The 20,178-nt window shown below is 35.9% G+C and overlaps 2 protein-coding genes across 2 annotated transcripts in view; one reads left to right on the plus strand and one right to left on the minus strand.

The window, feature by feature from the left end:
* LOC136813049 (kelch domain-containing protein 10-like) overlaps window positions 1-20,178 on the plus strand; it is a 128,030-nt gene that overhangs the window by 92,624 nt on the left and 15,228 nt on the right. Inside the window, exon 5 of the mRNA XM_067069567.1 lies at window positions 3,414-4,188. Within this exon, the coding sequence (XP_066925668.1) occupies window positions 3,414-4,188 (775 nt within the window). The remainder of the gene's footprint in view (window positions 1-3,413; window positions 4,189-20,178) is intronic.
* Window positions 11,318-18,532, minus strand: LOC136813048 (uncharacterized). The gene is made up of 3 exons (XM_067069562.1): window positions 17,257-18,532; window positions 14,081-14,458; window positions 11,318-12,524 (listed from the first exon to the last, which is right to left on the minus strand). Exons 1-3 carry the CDS (start codon window positions 18,490-18,492, stop codon window positions 11,349-11,351), a joined length of 2,790 nt encoding a protein of 929 aa, XP_066925663.1. The 5' UTR covers window positions 18,493-18,532; the 3' UTR covers window positions 11,318-11,348.

Raw genomic sequence — 20,178 nt, forward strand, 5'->3', positions numbered from 1 at the left:
GAGAGTTTCTTCGGAAAGTTTGAAGGCAATTTCAATTTAATCGAAAATGGAACTTATTGATGAGTTGTAAAACGTCAAATTGAGAACGTCAAATGTATCATCAGTGTAAAAGAATGGAAAAGATTTAAAAAATGTTGCTGTATATACGAATTTGAGGTCGACATGACGTGCCTTAAGGGCTCTGGACATACCCAATTTTTCGATTTTACACCAACTTAAATGACGATTTCTGCATTTAAAAAAAATTAATGTAGAACTTTTTTTATATGTCCTGTTAAACCTACCTTTTTAGAATTTGAAAATTGAAAAATTGAGATGAAAAAATTAAATGAAGAAGAGAACGAAGAGTTTTTCGAAGAAGAATATTTCACCTTTCAAAGCCCTAATCTCGGTAAAAAATCGAATATTTTGGATTTTTTTTTGGTTCAGGTGATGTATCTATTTAGTATCTAAAAATACAATTTCGGAAAATTTTTGTGGAAGTATCTTTCCTTTAAAATCTCCAAAAAACCTCATTTTTGGCAATTTCCTCCACTAAATTTCCATACAAAAACAGCTATAAATAACTTGGGATGTAGCCAAGTAGAACATTTTTCTGAAAAAAATCTAAAGAAAGAAATAGTTTCACTAACTTATAAAAAGTTTGAAACAATAAAATGATTTCCCCAAGGAGATTAGGCTTTTTTTGTGAAAAGTATATGAATAGCGTCGTTTTGACGTTTTATTAATTTCGCATAGCGAAAGTATTACAATATGCTTTCGCGGTGGTGGCGGCGGTGCTGAAAAAAATTAGAAAAAGAAAGTAGTTGAAACTTCTAGAACATTCTCGAAGTCTAAAATATGGGCTCACTCGCTAAGATGAAATTTAATGATTCCAGTCCGCAAGTGCTAGGTGGAACCAAGCATTCGTAAACATTGCTCGATTTTTTAAATGGCGGATTTGATCATGCTCTCAGACTTGCTCTGAATTTTTGTATTTTTATCATGTTTTTGGTGTTTTTGAGTACTTAAAGAGGTTTTAATTTCTTTTAGCATAGTATTTTATGTTTGTGTAGTTAGTAAATATGCACCAATAAAGCGATAGGAATCTTACAATTAAAGAGTTGCTCTTGAACATCACTACACACAACAACAATAATACAGACAACACAACAGACAGGTATGATCTTCATTTTTACAAGTAGAATTATTTGTTGATATTTGATTAGGTTGTGTTGTAAGAAAGATTATCGTTTACTTAGTATTTCATGGAAGAATTCACAGTAGGGGGTGTCAATCTATACCTAAGTGATAGAAGTTACCTTTTGTTAACTAGGTAGGTGCGATGTGTTAATTGTCATTTTCCAGACTCAATGTCAATCGATGACTAATTTATAACCAACCGATTGATTGGATGTCGATTGATTTTGATAATCAAGACTATTCTAACTGATAATAGATTAGTTTTTTAATCGATTGGCTGTCAATTGTGATCAATCGAACATCTTTATGATAAATCGATGGAAAATCTATCACAATTACAACTGATATCCAATTGCGCTTCCTGTAAAATTTTGATTATCGATCTTTAAAGAAGGATGTCAAAATTAAAAGGGGGATGTTGACATTAGACCAACGTATAGTAATTGATAGGTATTCGATAATGTTATGCTAATTATGACATTAGGGAAGGCTCGATTACATTAGTTGATCGATTATTCAATAATTGGCTCTAAGATGATCAATCCAGATTGATTATTTAATGGTTGCAAGTTTAATCAATCATTCAAATCCAATCAATGATCAATACTCAAAATTTTCTGATAGGCTTCATTACCTATCGAATATTGGAACAAATTGATTGGTTATTGATAAAAAAAAGAAATAGAAGTCAAACATTTTTGCAGAAAAAAAATTGGCCTTAAAATTTCTATCAAATTTAAAATATTTATGTCATTTTCCAAATTTGTGCTTTTCGAGCCTTGAAACAGTTATTTTTTTGTATCTAATAGCAATATTTTGCCAGAAATAGCCCTTAATGGTAAAATTAAATTCTTTTTATATTTATTTTTCAAGGCATCGGCAAAATAAATGCCCCTCAAAGTTGATTGTGTTTGATTTTGTTTTATTGAGATAGTATTTATCATGTATCTGTCATTAAAGTCTGTCATCTCAAAAGTATGTAGATACTTTAATTACCTTTCAAACAAATTCTCAGCCCAAGTTATGCTAAAGTAGGAAGTTATATACCGTTAGAATTGGAATGATATATTAGAGGTGAACAATCTATATGACTAAAATTTTGAAATATTGAGAAACTACATGTTCTTTTCTTTTAAGCAAAACGTTTATAAGCATATGCAGGCTCAGTTTTTGGCACCTAAACAATGACTCTATTGTTTGAGAACAATAGAATGCTAAGCATAATGCGAGCCTGGTATAGGGCCAGACACATGTTTATAAAAAAAAAACATTTGATTTATCTACAAGGTGTAAAAATTTTAATATTTTTGTAAATAGTCAAAGATATTGGTATGATATTGATATGTAACTTGGCCACACTGGGATAGTTCACATTTGGGTGACAATAAAGCTTTAGCCCCGTTCCATTTATTGCATTCTATTAATGGTGACAGGGGGTACTTAGGCATAAATAGGGGCCAGGTATGTGCTGATGCTAAGGTTTGGTTTTGACCTTCCCAAGTCTCTGAATTATTTAACCCTTTCCGGACGCATGATTTCACGGCTATATGACGCAAACAAAAATTTGATTTTTGACTGGTTTCACTAAAATTGCAATATAAAGTGATTGATAAAAGATATCACGATAAGTAATACCTCGTTTTTTTCATATGTAATAGGGGTTTTGAAATACCCAAAAAAAAATTTAAATATGGCTGACACCTGGTCACGTGACCGAAAAATCGGCAGATTTTTTTTCGGAAAGGCAAAATTTTTGACTTTGAATAAAGAAATAGAGTTAAAGGCATTTGCTTTACTCCTTGAACTTTGAATATGATTTAGAGAATCAAATTACTGGCCGGGTAAAAAAAATTTCATATCAAAAGCTTTTTATTGAAATTTGTAATGCTCGGGAATGGCTTCAAACGATATTAGGCAAAATCAGGTCAGATATTACAAATTTTACACCCTTAGAGTGCACTTTTTCTGATCTTTGCCCATTTCGACCCTTACAGTTCGCTTTGGGGACGCTTGGAGTAGGGACCCTGAAGGGCCACAAATACGGTAGGTCGTTTATTTTAAGTATCCTCCCCCCGAAAATTGAAGCACAATAGAGGAGATAACCTTTAGCTTGCCTTATGGGAAAAATGAGGCATGTGAAAATCATTCTGTATATGAACGTCAATTTGCATGTAATTAATTCTCAGTTATATATTGGTTATTTAATCATTGAAAATGCATTTATTGTTCAGATATAACACCTCCTCTAAAGCATGGACCATTTTACCGGACAAACAAAATGGCTCGCCATTATCTGGTGCTTCTATATCAATGACGTATTGGGACCAAAAAATCATCACTTTTGGGGGCACCGGCTACCCATTCGCTGAACAGAACAGTAATCATTTATCACTGTATTGTTTACGCTCTTACAAATGGTTTAACTTGACCAAACTAGCCAAGGATCGAGCCATAATTCAAGGTCGTGATGAAAACGAGATTAAGGTCAAACAATGCGGGTGCACGGAAATACGGAATGCGGCACCGAATCCGAAATACGGACAAAGCATTACTATTTCACCGGCCGGGAAACTGTACGTTTTTGCGGGCACACTTGGACTTGAATTTGAAAACGATTTGCATTCGTTTTGTCTTCATAACATGTTTTGGACTGCTCATAATTTTTGCTCAATTCATCGAGATACAATCCCAGAGCCTCGCTATCGACACGCCTCTATATCTAAAGACAATCGGTTCTACGTTTTAGGCGGGGCTACTTCGTATCGTATTTTTGGGTTTCGATACTTACACAGTTTTAATTACGACACAAAAATATGGGAAAAATTGAGATGTACTTCAAAAGATGGTACACTAGACTCTATGATTTATCCTGAGCCGAGACATTCACACGTGTGTGTCGAATATCAGAATAAATTGATTTTGATTGGTGGGTTGCCGTTACCTAATCGCTCATTGGATGATATTTGGGTCATGGATTTGGAGACATTGAGCTGGACACAATTACAGGTACCTTAATTTTTTCTTTTCTCATCTTCCATACCTTTTTCACAGATTTTACTTTTAGTACAACACTTTTTATTCTAAGGTTTCATAAGAAATCCTCCCCAATCCGTCCCAATCTTCTTAATTTTTGAATATTTTCCACCCCTCCTCCTCTCCCCCGTTTATTGAATTTTGAAAATATTTTCAGCTTTTGCAAAAGAAAGAAGAGTCCCTTACTTTGTTCTAAAGAAGGGCTTTTTTAGCCGACTTTTCTCATGGCATGTAGTTAGGCATCAACTACATATACCCATGACATTAGGGGTCGTTGATTTAAATGTTAGAATCGGTAGCTTTAGCACATTCAGTGGCATAAGATAAATAGCATCGTCTGATTTCTCAATGTTGGGATGGGTTAATGAAACCATGGTGGTGTTTAGCTATATAGTGGTGTATATATTGAAATTAATTAAAAACTGATTACAAAAAAGTTAAATGTTACATTACATAGTCTCCTCCTGATTGTTGAATTCATAGTCGATGGAGGTGGATTTAGACAGAAACTTGAGACATTAGCATCTATGCTAGAAATTGTGCTTTTATTAGAACTAGAATGTTCCGCGCAGCTAATCTGCCATTATGGAATAAAACACGGAACCAAAGCAAAATAGATAAAATAAACAAAGTAGATACTGAGTATCCTTGTAAATATTAACATCCCCCCTTGAGGGCAACTTTCTCCTTTTTACTTTTGTCCCAAGAGAAATTGTTCGAATTTGAGTAGATACTGTTTCTTTGGTGATTTCGTAAAGATATCAGCAACATTGTCCCCGGACGGGACATAATCTAACAAAATACTTCCTTCATCATAACATTCCCTAATGAAGTGGTAGCGGATATCTATATGCTTCGCTTTCGTATGCTTCACAGGATTCTTTACGAGTGCTAAGGCACCCTGATTGTCATTTTTGACAATAATTGGTTGCGTTTTCGATTGGAGTAATTCGTTGATCAAACGATTGAGATAAATTGTCTCTTGACAAGTAATTGATATAGCCATGTACTCAGCTTCACACGTTGATAAAGCGACAGACGACTGCTTCTTAGACTTCCAACTGACAGCAGGACCTTCTGGGTTGAGACTAATAGAGTATCCGGTAACGCTTCGGCGGTCTTCCACAGATGTAGCCCAATCGGCGTCGCTGAATGCATGAACACGAAGAGGGGTTGATGACTTTCGGAAGGTCAACTTGCGATCAACAGTCTTCTTGACGTACTGGAAGACATGTTTTATCATTGCGCAATCTCCAGGATCAGGACAGGAAAGATGTTGAGATAGTTTGGTTACGACAAACGATAGATCAGGTCGGGTACAAGTCATCGCATATATCAGGCTTCCAACCATTTGACGATATTGGTGGTTGTCGTATATTTGGTGTGTGGCTTCAGCGTACGAATTGATGTTCTGCTCACACGGTGTCGTTCTTGGTCTACAGTCATTGAAACCAAAAGTTTTTAGAATGTTCTCCAAGTAGTGACTTTGTGACATGGTGATAGTTTCATCTCGGTGTTCAAATGTTATGCCGAGGAACGTGGATAATTGTCCAAGATCTTTCATCTCGAACTTAGTAGATAAGCTTTCTTTGATTGACTTCAGGAGTTGCATTGAATTTGCTGCTATAATAATATCATCGACCCAAACTAGTAGAATGACTGTGTCTCTCTCGTTACGTTTTGAGAAGAGACATGGATCGGATGCAGACTGTTTGAAGTTAAGTTCATTGACAACATAGTCATGTAAGAGTTTGTGCCAGTTGCGGCCGCTTTGCTTAAGGCCATATAACGATTTCTGCAACTTCCAAACTTTATTTTCGATGGCATAACCGATTGGTTGAGATACGTAGATGTCTTCATCGATAGGTGCGTGTAGAAAAGCTGTTTTGACATCCATTTGATGAACGATTAAATCTTCTTGAACAGCAAGTTGGATCAGTGATCGGATTGTCTCCATACGAGCGGTAGGTGAAAAGGTTTCAGTGTAGTCGATTCCTTCGATCTGGCTATAACCTTTGGCAACATACCTTGCTTTAAATGTTGGTTGATCTGGGTCACCTTTGACTTTGTATACCCATTTCCCATCGACAACGGCACGGTTGGTTGGCGGATCAGTTAGTGTGTAGGTATCATTACGTTTCAGTGACTGTATTTCGTTCTCCATGGCCATTTGCCAGTTTGATGCTTCAGTGCAATTCACAGCTTCATGGTATGTGACTGGAGTTTTGACATGATAGCAAAAATCAATGTGGACGTGATTGACAGAATCTTTGTCTTCGACTTTGGGTTCTTGCCGGTTCCTCAAAGGATACGACTTTGGTTGTGATGGTTCAGCTCTGACTGGTTCTGCTTTGATTTCGTGGTCTTTGGCGTCGACCTTAACTTCAGCTGGGTTAGCTGGTTCAATATGGAAATCTGGCTCAGATGCATCATCACTGTGCTCGAAACGATCAGTAAATTTAACAAGTCTATGTTTCATGACTGTTCTGTTTTCAGGGTAGTAGACGAGAAAGGATGGGCTGTTTCGATCGTAGCCCACAAAATAACCTTTCTTGCAACGTGGATCTAGCTTCTTCACGTAGTTGTGGTTGTATGAGTAACACACGGTACCAAAGATGTGGAGCTGGGCAATGTTAGGTTTTCGTCCTGTGATAAGGCTGTAAGGAGTGGTCTTGATGCGTTGAACATAGCATCGGTTTCTGATGTGTGTTGCGGTCATCAATGCGTAGGTCCATAGATATTTTGGTAAACCTGAATCAATGATGAGTGCCCGGGCCATCTCGAACAGGGTACGCCAATTTCGTTCAGAGGTACCATTTTGGTGCGGAGAGTATGGTGATGTAAGCTCATGTTTTATATTACGATTTCTGAGCAGTGTTTTAAATTCTTCAGAGATGTACTCCCCTCCATTATCACTTCGAATTCTTTCGGTATCTCCATTGGGAATAATCTCAGTATGAAAGTTCAATGTTTTAATCTTACCATATGGGCTGGTGTCTGCAAAGAACTTTTCGGTGGCTTTCACAGCATCTGACTTCTCCTTGAGAAAGTAGGTAAATGAGCAGCTTGAGTAATCGTCAACAAAGATCATGGCATATCGATATCCCTCTTTGGCAACTGGGTCCACAGGTCCAGCAAGATCAGTGTGAATAAGCTCAAAGGGTTTGGTTGCTCTGATGTCTGGATCAACATTTCGAGTGTTTGTTTGTTTGGATAAAACACAAGTTTCACAGTCGAATGGCTTTGACTCTGTAATAGTCATCCCCTGGACGACATTTTCTAGACTTTTCACATCAGATAAATTACAATGTCCCAAAATTTTGTGCCAAGTTTCAAGACTTTCTTTACGACTGGTATTTTCTGACGATTTGCATAGGTAGTAGAGACGAGCATGTTGTACAAAGGGAAAAGACGTTCCATTGTAAATAAGGTTTGATTTTTCGCCATCAAAAATTACTTTGGCTCCTTTTTCGAGTGCTCGTCTAACTGAAAATATGGATTGCGGAAATGAAGGTACATACAGGGTATTTTCCAATGTTGCTTTAACAATCTTATTGTCAGATGTACGCAAAGAAATTAACACTGTCCCTCTTTTCTTTGCTAAATTATTTGCAAGAGATCCACCTGCAAGCTCGATGTAATGGTTTTCCGGTTTGAAATCGTCATCGGTGGATATAAAATTTGCATCGGTATTGACCATGTGAGATGTGGCACCACAATCCACTAAAAAGATATCAGACATAAGTTTTAAGTTATTGTCGTTGTCATCACATTTAAAAGCAAAACTGTGGTCTGCTTCGTCAAGATTTCCTGCTTTCTTTGATGAATGCTTTTTGATTTTTCGACAATTTGATTCAAAATGCGTCGAAGACTTGCAATGAGAGCAGTATTTTCGATTCTGCTTTGGTTTGGTGCAATCTGGTGCTTTGTGTCCTGGGATTCCACAGTTGTAGCAAGTAACTTTAGAACGATGATGCTGGTCGTTGGTTTTCATGACAGAGTTTTTATCAGGTTGTACTTGTCCAGCAGAACGTTGAGATCTGGCATTTTCAGTGTCTTCAAAATTTTTCAAAGTTTGTTTAAATTTTTGAAAATCTTGGATGATTTCTTCAGATTGGGTTGTAACTGCTATGAATGATTGGTATTCGTCTGGTAGCCCCTTAACAACCATGGCAACAAGGAGGCCATCGCTAACCGTCTCCTTTGACATACGAAGTGCATTTGCTGCAGATTCTGCTCGTAGAACGTAGTCAGTAATGGTTTCATTAGGTTTTTTCTTCAGCGAAGTGAGCTGGGTATAAAGTGTGATAATTCGGGGCTTACCACTGCCTGCGTAATGTTCTCGAAGTATTTGGAATGCTTTACGTCCATCATCTCTTGCATCTCTCATTATCAAGGAGATAGAACGTTCATCAAGTACTTGAATAAGCTCAGCAAAAGCAAGTTCCTTGTTGTCGGCGGAAACATCATCTTCACCAACAAAAATGTTTTTGAGTTTTCTAATCTTCATGTATCCAAGGAATTTTACTTCCCACAGTTCAAATTTTCGTTCGTCTCCGTCAAACGTAATGTTTTTCCAGTGTGTGTTGGCACTGGGCCCATAACCTGTTGAATTCATAGTCGATGGAGGTGGATTTAGACAGAAACTTGAGACATTAGCATCTATGCTAGAAATTGTGCTTTTTGCGAAGCGAATTTATGAGCGAAGCAGTTTTGCTATATTGTGTGCGCGTACCTTTAACTTCTATCCCAAGCGAAAATTTGCGTAAATTTGTTATAATCATCTTCAAACCGATGATTTCATCAAAATGACCTTGAATGGTTTGGCTTGAAGCCACGAAAACTTTCTCGGTTTGGTAGCTAGGACTGCGAAAAATCCCGTTTTAAAATGGTGTACCCTAGCAGTGAACAGTAACAAAATTACCGGAAGCCGAAACACGGACTTAGAATCTGAATTTGATCAAATTGCCGCCTAAGCAATCTAAGCAGTGGTTCTTCGGTTTTAAATGTTTATTTTGCTGTTAAATGGAAAAAAAATTAGTTTGAACGGTGACAGAAAGGATCTTTATCATCCCCTGACTTTTAACAGCAAGTATCAAGTATCAAATAAGGTCAATCAATGAGAGGTTTTTGCAAGTCGCGCGGGCGGGAGGAGTGCTCTTTTAGTGAACGAAACTTACCTTGCAAAACCAAGTGGATATTCTATGATAAAGAAGTACGGAGGTAATCAAATTTGTCGAATTTGTCAAGAAATAAATCAAAACTGTCCAAGAACCAACAAGCCATCTTTTTTGTACATTTTTGTTTTTGTTTTATTTTTATGTTTTGATGATTTCGACAGACGATTCGTGATTCGAATAAAAATGTTCGATTGTTCGACGAATATCGTTCGCTTTTATTAAGGCACCATTTACACTAGAATAACGGCGGCGGCGGGTGTTGTGCCGCCGTGGATTATATGTAATGTGTTTGGGGTATTAAGGCTCTTACGACCAATGAAGTATAGCATAAGCCCGAAGGGCTAGAAGTCAATCTCCTTGGTAGGATTTGAAGCCAACAAATCCTACCAAAGTTGCGCGGCCTTGAGCGGCTCGCTTGGTTTTTACACAAATGACAGATTGAAACTAAAATTTACCGCTAAATTTCGAAAAAAATATCAATCGTAAACAAAGGAATTGCTAGATTCAATCTGTCGTCAAAAATGCGGCGCATTTTTTAAGGCTTCACTTTTTCTTGCCTGAGAAAGGTTAGAGATTGAACTCTAGCCCTTAGGGCTTTAATGTTAAACTCAATGCTTACGACCCTTTCTCTATAGCGGCTTTATTACAGGGATTTTTAGAGTGTCTCTTATTTTGCTAGCAACTTGCGAATTGAGGTGGAGTCTGGATCGCTTCGCAACCCTCTTATACAATACGGCTAGTATTAGAACTAGAATGTTCCGCGCAGCTAATCTGCCATTATGGAATAAAATACGGAACCAAAGCAAAATAGATAAAATAAACAAAGTAGATACTGAGTATCCTTGTAAATATTAACACTGATGAGTTACCCCCCATAAGTTTTAGACTTCCCAGTTGTCAAATACCCCTCCCCCACCCTGAAAAAACGAAAAAATCCTTTTCCCACCCCCTTTTGTGCTTTTATATTACATGTGTATATAAAATGATATAGTATAAAGTCTGACAAATGAACGTTAGTCTTAGTATGGTATGTGATTACGATATGTATATAAAATTGACGACTTGTTAAATTTACAGATACACTTAATACAAAAGTTCATAAGATATGTCCTAGCGCCTAAATCCTAACCTTAGGTGGTGTACTTGTTAAATTTATAGATACAATTAGATACGAAAGTTCAAAAGATATGCCCTAGCCTAAATCCTAACCTTAGGTGGTGTACACATGGCCAAAATATTAAGAACAAGTTGAGAAAATTTTAAGGCTTTGATGAATCTAAAACCCCTGATTTATTAGGACGTTTCACTACAATACTTAAAAAAGGATAAAATAAGAGGGTTTTTTTATAAGAACATGCAAAATATTTGAAGTCTTCAGATGTTCTTAACTTTTTGAGTTTTAAGCCCAACAACAAAAAGTGTTCTTGACATATTCTTATTTTTACTATTCTGTGAGTATTATTGTTCCTTTTCGTGAGAAATCAGATGAGTTCGCAAAGACTAAAAATGTTCTTAACTTGGTCTTAGTATTTTGGCCATCGAAGCCTTATGTTCTTTCTTATAAAGCTTTAAAAAACTTGTACTGAACGCGGATACACCTTTTTATGCTTTTAATATGTACAAAAACTAACAGGGAAAATAAAAATTAAAAGAAGAAAGGCCATTCCATTTTATGTCGATACAGGGGTGGAAGATAAGTTTCTGGGGGTAGCCCGAGAAAGATTTCCAGAGGGCTAAAAGTTATCTAAAACTTCGATGTGGTAAGCGACTGATTTTAGTTCGCCCTCCCTCACTTTAGGGCATAAAGAAGAATTTCTTCAAGGCTTTTTTCACAAATTTTACGATTTCAGGGGTATCATTCTTTGACACAATGTCAAGAATATTTTTTGGCTAGAAAAGGGTTGACCAACCCCTTTATGGATATTAAATGAAACAGCCTAATGTTTTACTTATTCAACTATTTAAAATATTTTTCATTTCTGAGAATAGCCTTATAAAAATAATACGATTTTCCATGTCGATTGTTGGATTAAAAGTTTTTAACTTCATTATGTATTCGCGGCAATCTTCCAATTTTAAGTCCATGTGGTCCTGTGAAGACAAACCTCTGATTCTTTCTAATAATGCCCAAATATCGGGATGATCTTCTTTGAAAGTATTTTCATCTTCATAACTATAATATCTACATTCAAGACTTATTATAAACTCTGATAACTTCAACAAACAATAAGCCTTCTCATGTTCTGTTGCGTCCTTTGTTGAAATATTGTTTATGCTTTGTATGCACTGTTTTAAAAGAGATAAAAAAGTCTTTATCTCATTCGTCGATTCACGAAAGAAAAATAATTTTCTTATGTAATTTTTGAACCAAAAAAGTAAACCATTATACTCTTCATCTCCAGTGATTGCAATCAATTTGGTAACTTCATGTCTTGGGAACCCGTCTTTTTCATCGTAATCATCTTCATCTTCATTTTTGTCTCCGACAATGTAAAGAGTTGTTGTACATCTCATGGGCAGGTTATAATCACTTACGAGATCTGAATCAATAATTATGGTTGTCCATTCAAACCCATCAATTACTACTAACTTGTCATTTTTAAGTACCAAAATGTTTCCTTTCCCTTTATCACTGAAGAACTCAGAGGGATTTTCCTTGCCTGAAAATTCATCAAAATATTTGACCTCTCCGTTACTTTTAGGGTCGATATCTCTATTTTTATCATAGCTACTTATTATGATCAAAAGTCCTTCTAAGTTCGACTTTTTACGTTCCAAAATGATAGCATCATTTATTGTATTCACGTATGTTGGAGACGGGCCTTTTGGGAAAATTTGTGGGGGATCCGCTATACTATATGATACTGGTGTTACACTATTATTCTCATTTGTTACTTTGGACATATTGACGATTTCTTTCGAGTTTCGTAGATTGGTTCCCAAGTAAAGTATTTTGAAAGGGTCGTCTCTTAATGTGAGAATGTGAGAATTGAGAATTGGACGTTGTGCAATCCATAAGTATTCGGTATTCGACAATGGTAAATCACGATACAATCCACTTTCCCATTCATCCACGAACACCGCTTTGTACTCTTTATAGTCTATGTTATCGGATTCGAAATCGTTAACCTGAAAACAAAAAAGGTGCTTTAAAAAAGATATCTTTTTATTATACCCTTTCTTTTATAAGAACAGGTTTATTAGAACACGAGGCTCAATAATATGGCAAGTAAAACTTAAAGAACAGATAAAAAAACAATGAAAAATACCAGCCTAGGAGTTTTGAGATGGGTCATGAAATACTAGTTTAAAGCCTCTTTTAAGTCTTTAAGTGAATAAGTTAAAAATCAAGGACATTTAAGATCATTTAAATTTCAATATCACGAACAAGTAAACAGTCGCACCTCATTCAAGCTTAACAGACTCTTATTAAAAGAAAAGGATGCCGGGGACCTAATTTAGAGTATGATTTAATATTTAAATAAAACTAAGTATACGGTTTTTCTATAGTCTAGGTGATGTCTTAGTCTTATTTCCTTAAGGGCTCTGACTATAGAAAGAAATAACACCCCTGAGTCAGTGGCCCGGTCAGATCCACCCCGGTGAGTAGCCCGGTGAAAAAAATGCCTAAAAACAGTCCAAATTTTGTCCCCGGTGGAAAATTGGTAACCCCAGTCAAAAAATAATCAAAAAATTTGAACCCGGTCAAATTTTAGAAATTTATAGTTGAGGCCCGGTCAAATATCATCCTTTTTAGGTCACCCCGGTCAAAAAAGGGAAATGCTTATCGCCCTGTACCCAAAAATTGAAAAATTGAATCTGGATGTTAATTGGAGTTATTTTTTTATCAACCTATTTCAATGCTTCCAGTGAGTCTACATTCTAAATACAAGGTCAATCTGAAGAGTAGTTCAAGATTTATGGCTAGTTTTCTGTTTAATTAAATCATGCAAAATTAAGACAGTTTTGCCATGAAGGTTGCAATGCCCATAATATATGAAAATGTCGAAATTAACAAACTAAAATGTATTTTTTTCCAATAAATAATCGCAAATACAAAAAAATATCTTTGCTAGCGAATACGTGTATCAAACGACCAATTAAATTTTTCAACAGTTTTCAGTGAAATTACATAAAACCCAAACGATTTAAAGTCTAGTACATTGAATATGCGTAAAATATTCTCATAATAAACAATCTTAAATATGTTCCTAGGGTTATGATGGAAAGCTCTTCAAGTTTAAAAAGTAATCGCAAAATTGCAACACAAATCCATATTTATTTGTCAGTTTCATTTCTTATTCATTGTATTATTTTCTTTCTAAATAAATATTTCTTAAACTTCTTACATTTTAAACAGAACAATAATATAAGAAGAAAATTAATAAAGTGATAAAGAAATGAAATTAACAAAGAAAAATAAATTTGTGTTGCAATTTTGCGATTACTTTATTTAAACTTGAAGAGCTTTTCCCCCCGTTTATTTGGAACCTAAGAGTACATGAGTTATGACTGTTTTTATGAAGTATGAAAAAATGGAGTGAGAACAAAAGACCAATTTTTGATCAGGGAGAAATTGTAATATAATTTCTTACCTATCAAAAGTCATAACTTCACTAACGTCAGAGCCCTTAATTTTAAATAACCAAAGAATAAAATAACTAAAACAGAGTTATTATACATACTGCAATGACGTGGATATCTGGTGGCAATTCTGATTTCAACTGATAATAAAGTAACGGTTTGAAGTTTGTGGACTTTTCGCACCATATAACATACAATATTTTCCCTTTGTACGTCGCATCTTTACTCAACAACTTTGCTTTCTCCATCATCAAAAATGATTTACCTGTCCCCCAGCCACCCTTTATCAAAAGTTTCTTGTACTTTGTATCTTCAGAGGACAGAACAGGCAACTGTTGCATTGAGTAAAATATGACATTATCCACTGTGTATAGCGAGTCCATGACATTCTGTATGAAGTCTACCCAATTGGATGAGATGATCGGTGCTGGGAGGTTCTTTTTTGATACATGAATTGTAAAAACAATAAATTGAAGCACCTGACAAAAAAGGGAACGTAAAAACTGATTTTAATCGTATTATACATACCACAAAACGCACATTCTTCTACTTTTAATTTGCCTTGTCATTAGGTTTTAGATATTTACTTATCTAGGGATGAGAGGAAGAGCTTAATTACAAATTATCGTAAATGAAAAAAATCCTTGTTCCTCTCGTGAATAATATCTTTGTTTCAGAAATAACAGAAATAGGAAAAGATCTGTGTTCAGATTTTGCGTATCTTTCTTGGATAAAAAGTTATAGTCCTTTGAAGTAGGCCTTTAACCTTTAGACGCCGAGAGACGTACCACGTACGTCATATATACAGGCCGAGAGACGTACCACGTACGTTTTGATACTGGGGTCCTTTCAAAGTTTAATAAAATAAAGACCAGTTTGAATTTTTCTATTCTGTAAAATTTAGCAGACAGGATAGGGGTGAAGGTTCATTCATTCAAAATTTTACGGGTCCGGCTTTTATACATCTTGAGATATCGGAACTCAATGTCGGTGTATTTTTCAAATGTCAACAAAACATCGTTTTAGTGGTGGACAGAGGGTGTTTGATGGATTTTTGGACTGAAAAGTCATATTTATGTCTGGTTTTTTTCTTGGTTTCAACATATAAATATCATTATATGAGATAGAGAACCTTTATTGGCAGTTTCTATGTGGTTTGAAGGGGTTTTAGGGGGTATTTCCTGACATACATGCCTATCTCTAGCTCCAACAACTCAGGGCTGTTTTGCCTCAGTTTTTCCACTATTCTGGTGTTTTATTGCTTGAATTTACATGATAGAGAGTCTGTTATGATTATTGTAGTAATTTTACAGGCTTAGGGTAAGTGCAGTGCCAATTTTAGAGCAACGGGACCACTTAATTTACCTGCTCGTGGCCAGAGTGTCAATTTTGGTGGAAAAGTGTGCTTCACCGAAACTTAGATTCTGAGATGAAATGAGCTTCTTCAGCCCTGAAATTTCACACAATGGTGGCTTATAACATAAACTAAAACAAAATAATTTTTCTGGGGCCAATCTTTACCTTGTACCCACTTTTTTCATTCAATTTGTCAAAAAAAAGAAAAAAAGTGAAAAAATCGTAAACATGGAATTTTTACTGTTTTGATTTGAGGCTGTGTAGTCAGGTTTAAAAGGGTGATGAGGTGTCTTTTTGGTATTATCTGAAAAAATAGATCCTTAGCTTTTCAAAATGGGTTTACTTTTTACTTAAGCTTTAGCGGTTCAGATTTTATGACATTTTCCGCGAAACCTCCATTTTCATGAAAAAAACAGCGGCAGCAGCGCGCGCTGTTTTTAAAAACAGCGGTGTCTAAAGGTTAACGGCAAAAAATGACCAACTTCACAGTCAGGTAACTTTTTATTTAAAAAAACGAAAAATCTAAACACGGATTTGAAAACAGCAAGATTTAAATTTTCTAAATACCCTGATGTCACGATTTTTGAACCAGTAGAAAAATTTTATTTTTCTACTTCAAAATGTCAAAACTAAAGTATCCACATACTTTTGAGATAGACTTTAGTAGGAGGCAAAACCTTAGAACCCATTTCAAAGAATAAAGTATTGAAAGAGTTTTCGCGAGGGGGGTTTTCTGCTAAAGGCCTAGGAATCTTTTATTGACTCAAAAACTGACGTCACAGGCAAAACCCCTCGACCCCTGAAATTTCACGAAATTTTAAAGTTAATAAACCCCGAAACCACTCATATCAATCGAGTAAATTGACCGGAAATGACGTCAAAACGTAATTTTGACGTTAATTTTCTCAAGCTTTCGATTAGTTATAGTGGTTTTGGGGTTTTTGGGTTTAATTGACTTTTAAATTTCGTCAAATTTTAGAGGTTTTAGAGGGTTTTGCATGTGACGTCAGTTTTTTAGTCCTAAAAGATTTTCCTAGGCCTTAGCAAACCCCCCTTGCAAAAACCCTTTAAATTCTTCATTCTTTGAAATGAACCAGGTTTGGTTGCGTCGCATAAAAGATGTCATGGGTACTAAAGGTTTGCCCTCCTCCCGGGTGGGGGGGGGGCACTCGATTTTAAAAACGACCGTACGTTCGGCCAAAAATCAGGTCTTTAATATCGGACCCTTACAGTGCATGAAAATTTTGAAATTTCTCAAATTGTATCTCAACATTTGGTATTTTCTCAAATTTTACACCCTCACAGTGCACTTTCCAAAGTCTAAAAAACCTACCCTTAAGGGCCGCACGTCCGGTAGGTCACTTACCTGGAGTGCCCCCCAAGGGGGGCCCTCCTATTATATATAAAAGATTCTCGTTTAAATTCTTCCTTGAAAGATTTAACTACAGCTGACGCTCTCTAATTCGATCTTCAAGGGGAATTGGACTTTCATCGAATAAGAGAGCTTATCGAAAAAGGGAGCCTCATTTATGAGAGTTTCTTGTTGACGGGGACTTTAAAATTCATCGAATAAGGGAGCCTATCGAATAGTAGAACGTCGAATTAGAGAGCACCAACTGTATCATATATATAACTATAATATAATTTTCTCATTCTATGGAAAATATTGCAGGTGCATTCCCGGGAACCTTCCGCTCTTTTTTACGTGCTCGCCAGCAAAAAAAATTTTTGTTGCGTAAACATGCGAGCGTAAACAACATACAACGCATCTAAGACTGATCGCCTAATAAGTTGAAGCTACTTTTGTACTACCCAGAGGCTTTTTCCGTTGTGAAGTGAAAATAAGAAAGTTTCCCCGGAGATGAGAAAGTTTAGCAATTCTGCGGTACTGATTCGGCTCAAAGTCATATTACGTAAATACCTTTTTCAGCTGTTCCAGGGGATGCATAAACGGTGTTTGGCATGGTGCTATTGGGAACCTGCTTATGATGTTTGATAGCCAGACTGGAATATCAGTATTTGTGTTAATGAAATGTTGAGTTTCGCTTAAACCGTTGTCATTTTGAACGTATATTGTCGGGAAGAAAGTCCAACCATCACCTAACTGGTCACCTAATCTTTCCTCGAATTGCTTGTGATACTTGTCAAGCTGTTTAAACGCCGTCGTATTTGCTGTCAGCTGGCGTTTGATCTCCACCCCAATGATCAATTTGCGTTGCCAAAAGATGATGACAAAATCGAATTCTTGGTGACGTTTGTTTTTTAAATCTGTCAGGAAGTTGACTGAACTCAACACGACTGCATTTTCCAGAATCTTTGGTGCTGCTTTTGAGGAAAGTTGCTCAAATAATGAATGTTCCGATTGTTCACCGATGTCTGATAACTCCATCTCTAAAATTGCTTTTGCCATTTCGTTTGTTGGTGGATTTTCATTGTAGAGTTTGATAATGTTTTTCTTGGTATTTCCTTTGTTTCCTTTAAGAACATCTTGCAATTCTTGTTGTCCTTCTGGTCTTGTTGGACGTGATGACAATGTTTTAAGTGTTGCCAAACACCCCTCAATAAATTTGTCTTTCCCAAGAGTGGTTGCTGGAAGGTTCAGATTGCTTGTTCCTGAAAACTCGATCATCAGGTGCATGATTTTGGCATTGAATCTCCACTTGTCAAAAGCTGTTTGATCAATATCGTGACTCTGGGAATTACCTGTGCTGGTAGATTGTTGATTCTGTTGTTGATTGTTCCTCATGAAAGCATCAAACTCCTTGGTAAACCAAAAATCTGGCAAAGTCTTCAGGAGGTTTTCTTTTGTTGTGGTGAGGGTTGTCTTGACATTATAATCCAACATTCCTGTTACACTTGAATCGCCAGCTTTGAGGTATTGACTTGATATAAATTCCGGGGGTATGAATATTGCTTTAGAGGAGTCCTCTTCGAAAAGGAATGTTTCTCCATATTCGCGCTTTAGTAAGTATTCAGCTGCACTGATAGGGTTCCCGAAATTTAAGCCATTCCCTAGATTGAATTGTTTTGCCTGTCGACCTTGGAACTCATTTGAATTTTGATTGATTTGCTCGTAAAGTGACAGATCTACAGTGCAATTATCGGGGTTTATTGCCAGAGGTTTTAGATTTTGTATCCTCGCCTCTAAATCGCTCATTTTTCATCACATTTTGTTATATTTCTAAAAGAAAAAATCATTAAATTAATTGAAAAATCTTTGTTATGGCGCGATACTATAAATCATGAAAACTTTTCTATATTCTTTTTCCTTTGATGAAAGCCCAAAAATAATTCCTTATGTCAAAGAAGTACTCGGGTACAAACCCAAAAGAAATACCGTCTGACTCAAAGTCAAACAACTTATGATGTTTGATAAAACATGTGGAGGCTAAAAAAAATCTTAGTCGCCACTCAAATTGATACCTTTTCTATTAGAAAAAAACGAGGACAGTTAAACTTTGCATACCAAAAATTACGTAAAACATATACAAAGACTTATAGGTTTTCTGCTTTGATCAAACTTTTAAACGAAAACAAAGCGGAAATTACGATTGCGTCATATACAACTACAGTATATGGCCCCAGAAGCGGAGACGGCCCCCAAAACGTAGGTCGTCATTAAAATGAGTATTCTGACCTGTATATTTATCAGAATTAAACGACTTTTGTTTATTTTGAAAGAATGATGGTTGTACTTAAAAATGAGTATATATGTTGTTTTGACGGTTTGAAACAAACTCAAAATAGCATATTTGTGTCTGAAGGAAATATCACATCACCAAAATTAGATAAAAATTGCATATAACTCACTCTAGCTCCTTGAGTATTGAAAATAAGTTATGAAAATGGGATATGGGAAACTTTCTACAGCTAACGTCTTTCATAAAATGCAGATACATCTGTGACTTTAGAGGATGAGTAAAAGATATAGCATCTTAAAGGTCAACCAGTATTTTGGTGCGCTAGAATCAGTCCGCACTGGGTTTGCAGACTAACGGTATGTGCGGGCCAAAAATTGGCTTTTAAAATTGCACGCTTACAGAAAGAAAAGTTTGTTGATATTTTTCAAGTTGATGATAAACCAGTCGCAGTTATCACATATTTACTCGTACAGAGTTTTCTATATTTTCCTCGCCTAAAGGCTTGGAAAATGTGACTAAAAATCTGAACGCAAAAAATATATCCCATATTGTACTCGGTACCGTGTGATAACTATTCCCGGGGGGGGGGCAGCTGGGCAAAAGGACCGACGGGTATGTGCGGGTCCTAAGGGTACCTTTTCCAATATGTTTAAAATGCACTGTAAGGGTCGGAAAAACTAAGAGATGCATTGTAAGGGTAGAAATTTCAGAAAATTCTTGAAAAATCTAGATATTTTGACCAAAAATGCTAGAATTTTGACCATTTTTTGCATTGTGTCTCTTCTTTCCTCTTTGTTTTGTTTTTCTCTTTCAGTATTTTTTTCTTTTACTTTTATTTAGATGAAATTGACATCAAAACATTCGAATGAATCGAATGGTCATTTAAAAAGATCAAAACATTATTTTCATAAGTTAAACTCTTTTGATAAGTTGTTGTGTATTGGAAGCGAAGAGAAAACCTTTCTAATCATAAAAATGTACAAAATATGATCTTTTGCCTACCAGACCCCTTTTTTGAACGCGGTTTCGTATTTGTACGGTACAATATGAAATACAACATTTATGTACGCGTTTTTAGCCAATCAGATTCCTCATATTTTTCATGTCGATGATAATGTCATTTGTTTGCAAAATATAGGAGAATAATAACTTTAAAGCTTAATCTTTTCAGTTTCAGTTAAACTGTTCACCTAAAGTTTTCA

This window comes from Clytia hemisphaerica, unplaced genomic scaffold (assembly GCF_902728285.1).
Source record: "Clytia hemisphaerica strain Z4C2 unplaced genomic scaffold, Clytia hemisphaerica genome assembly, whole genome shotgun sequence".
Lineage (NCBI taxonomy): Eukaryota > Metazoa > Cnidaria > Hydrozoa > Leptothecata > Clytiidae > Clytia > Clytia hemisphaerica.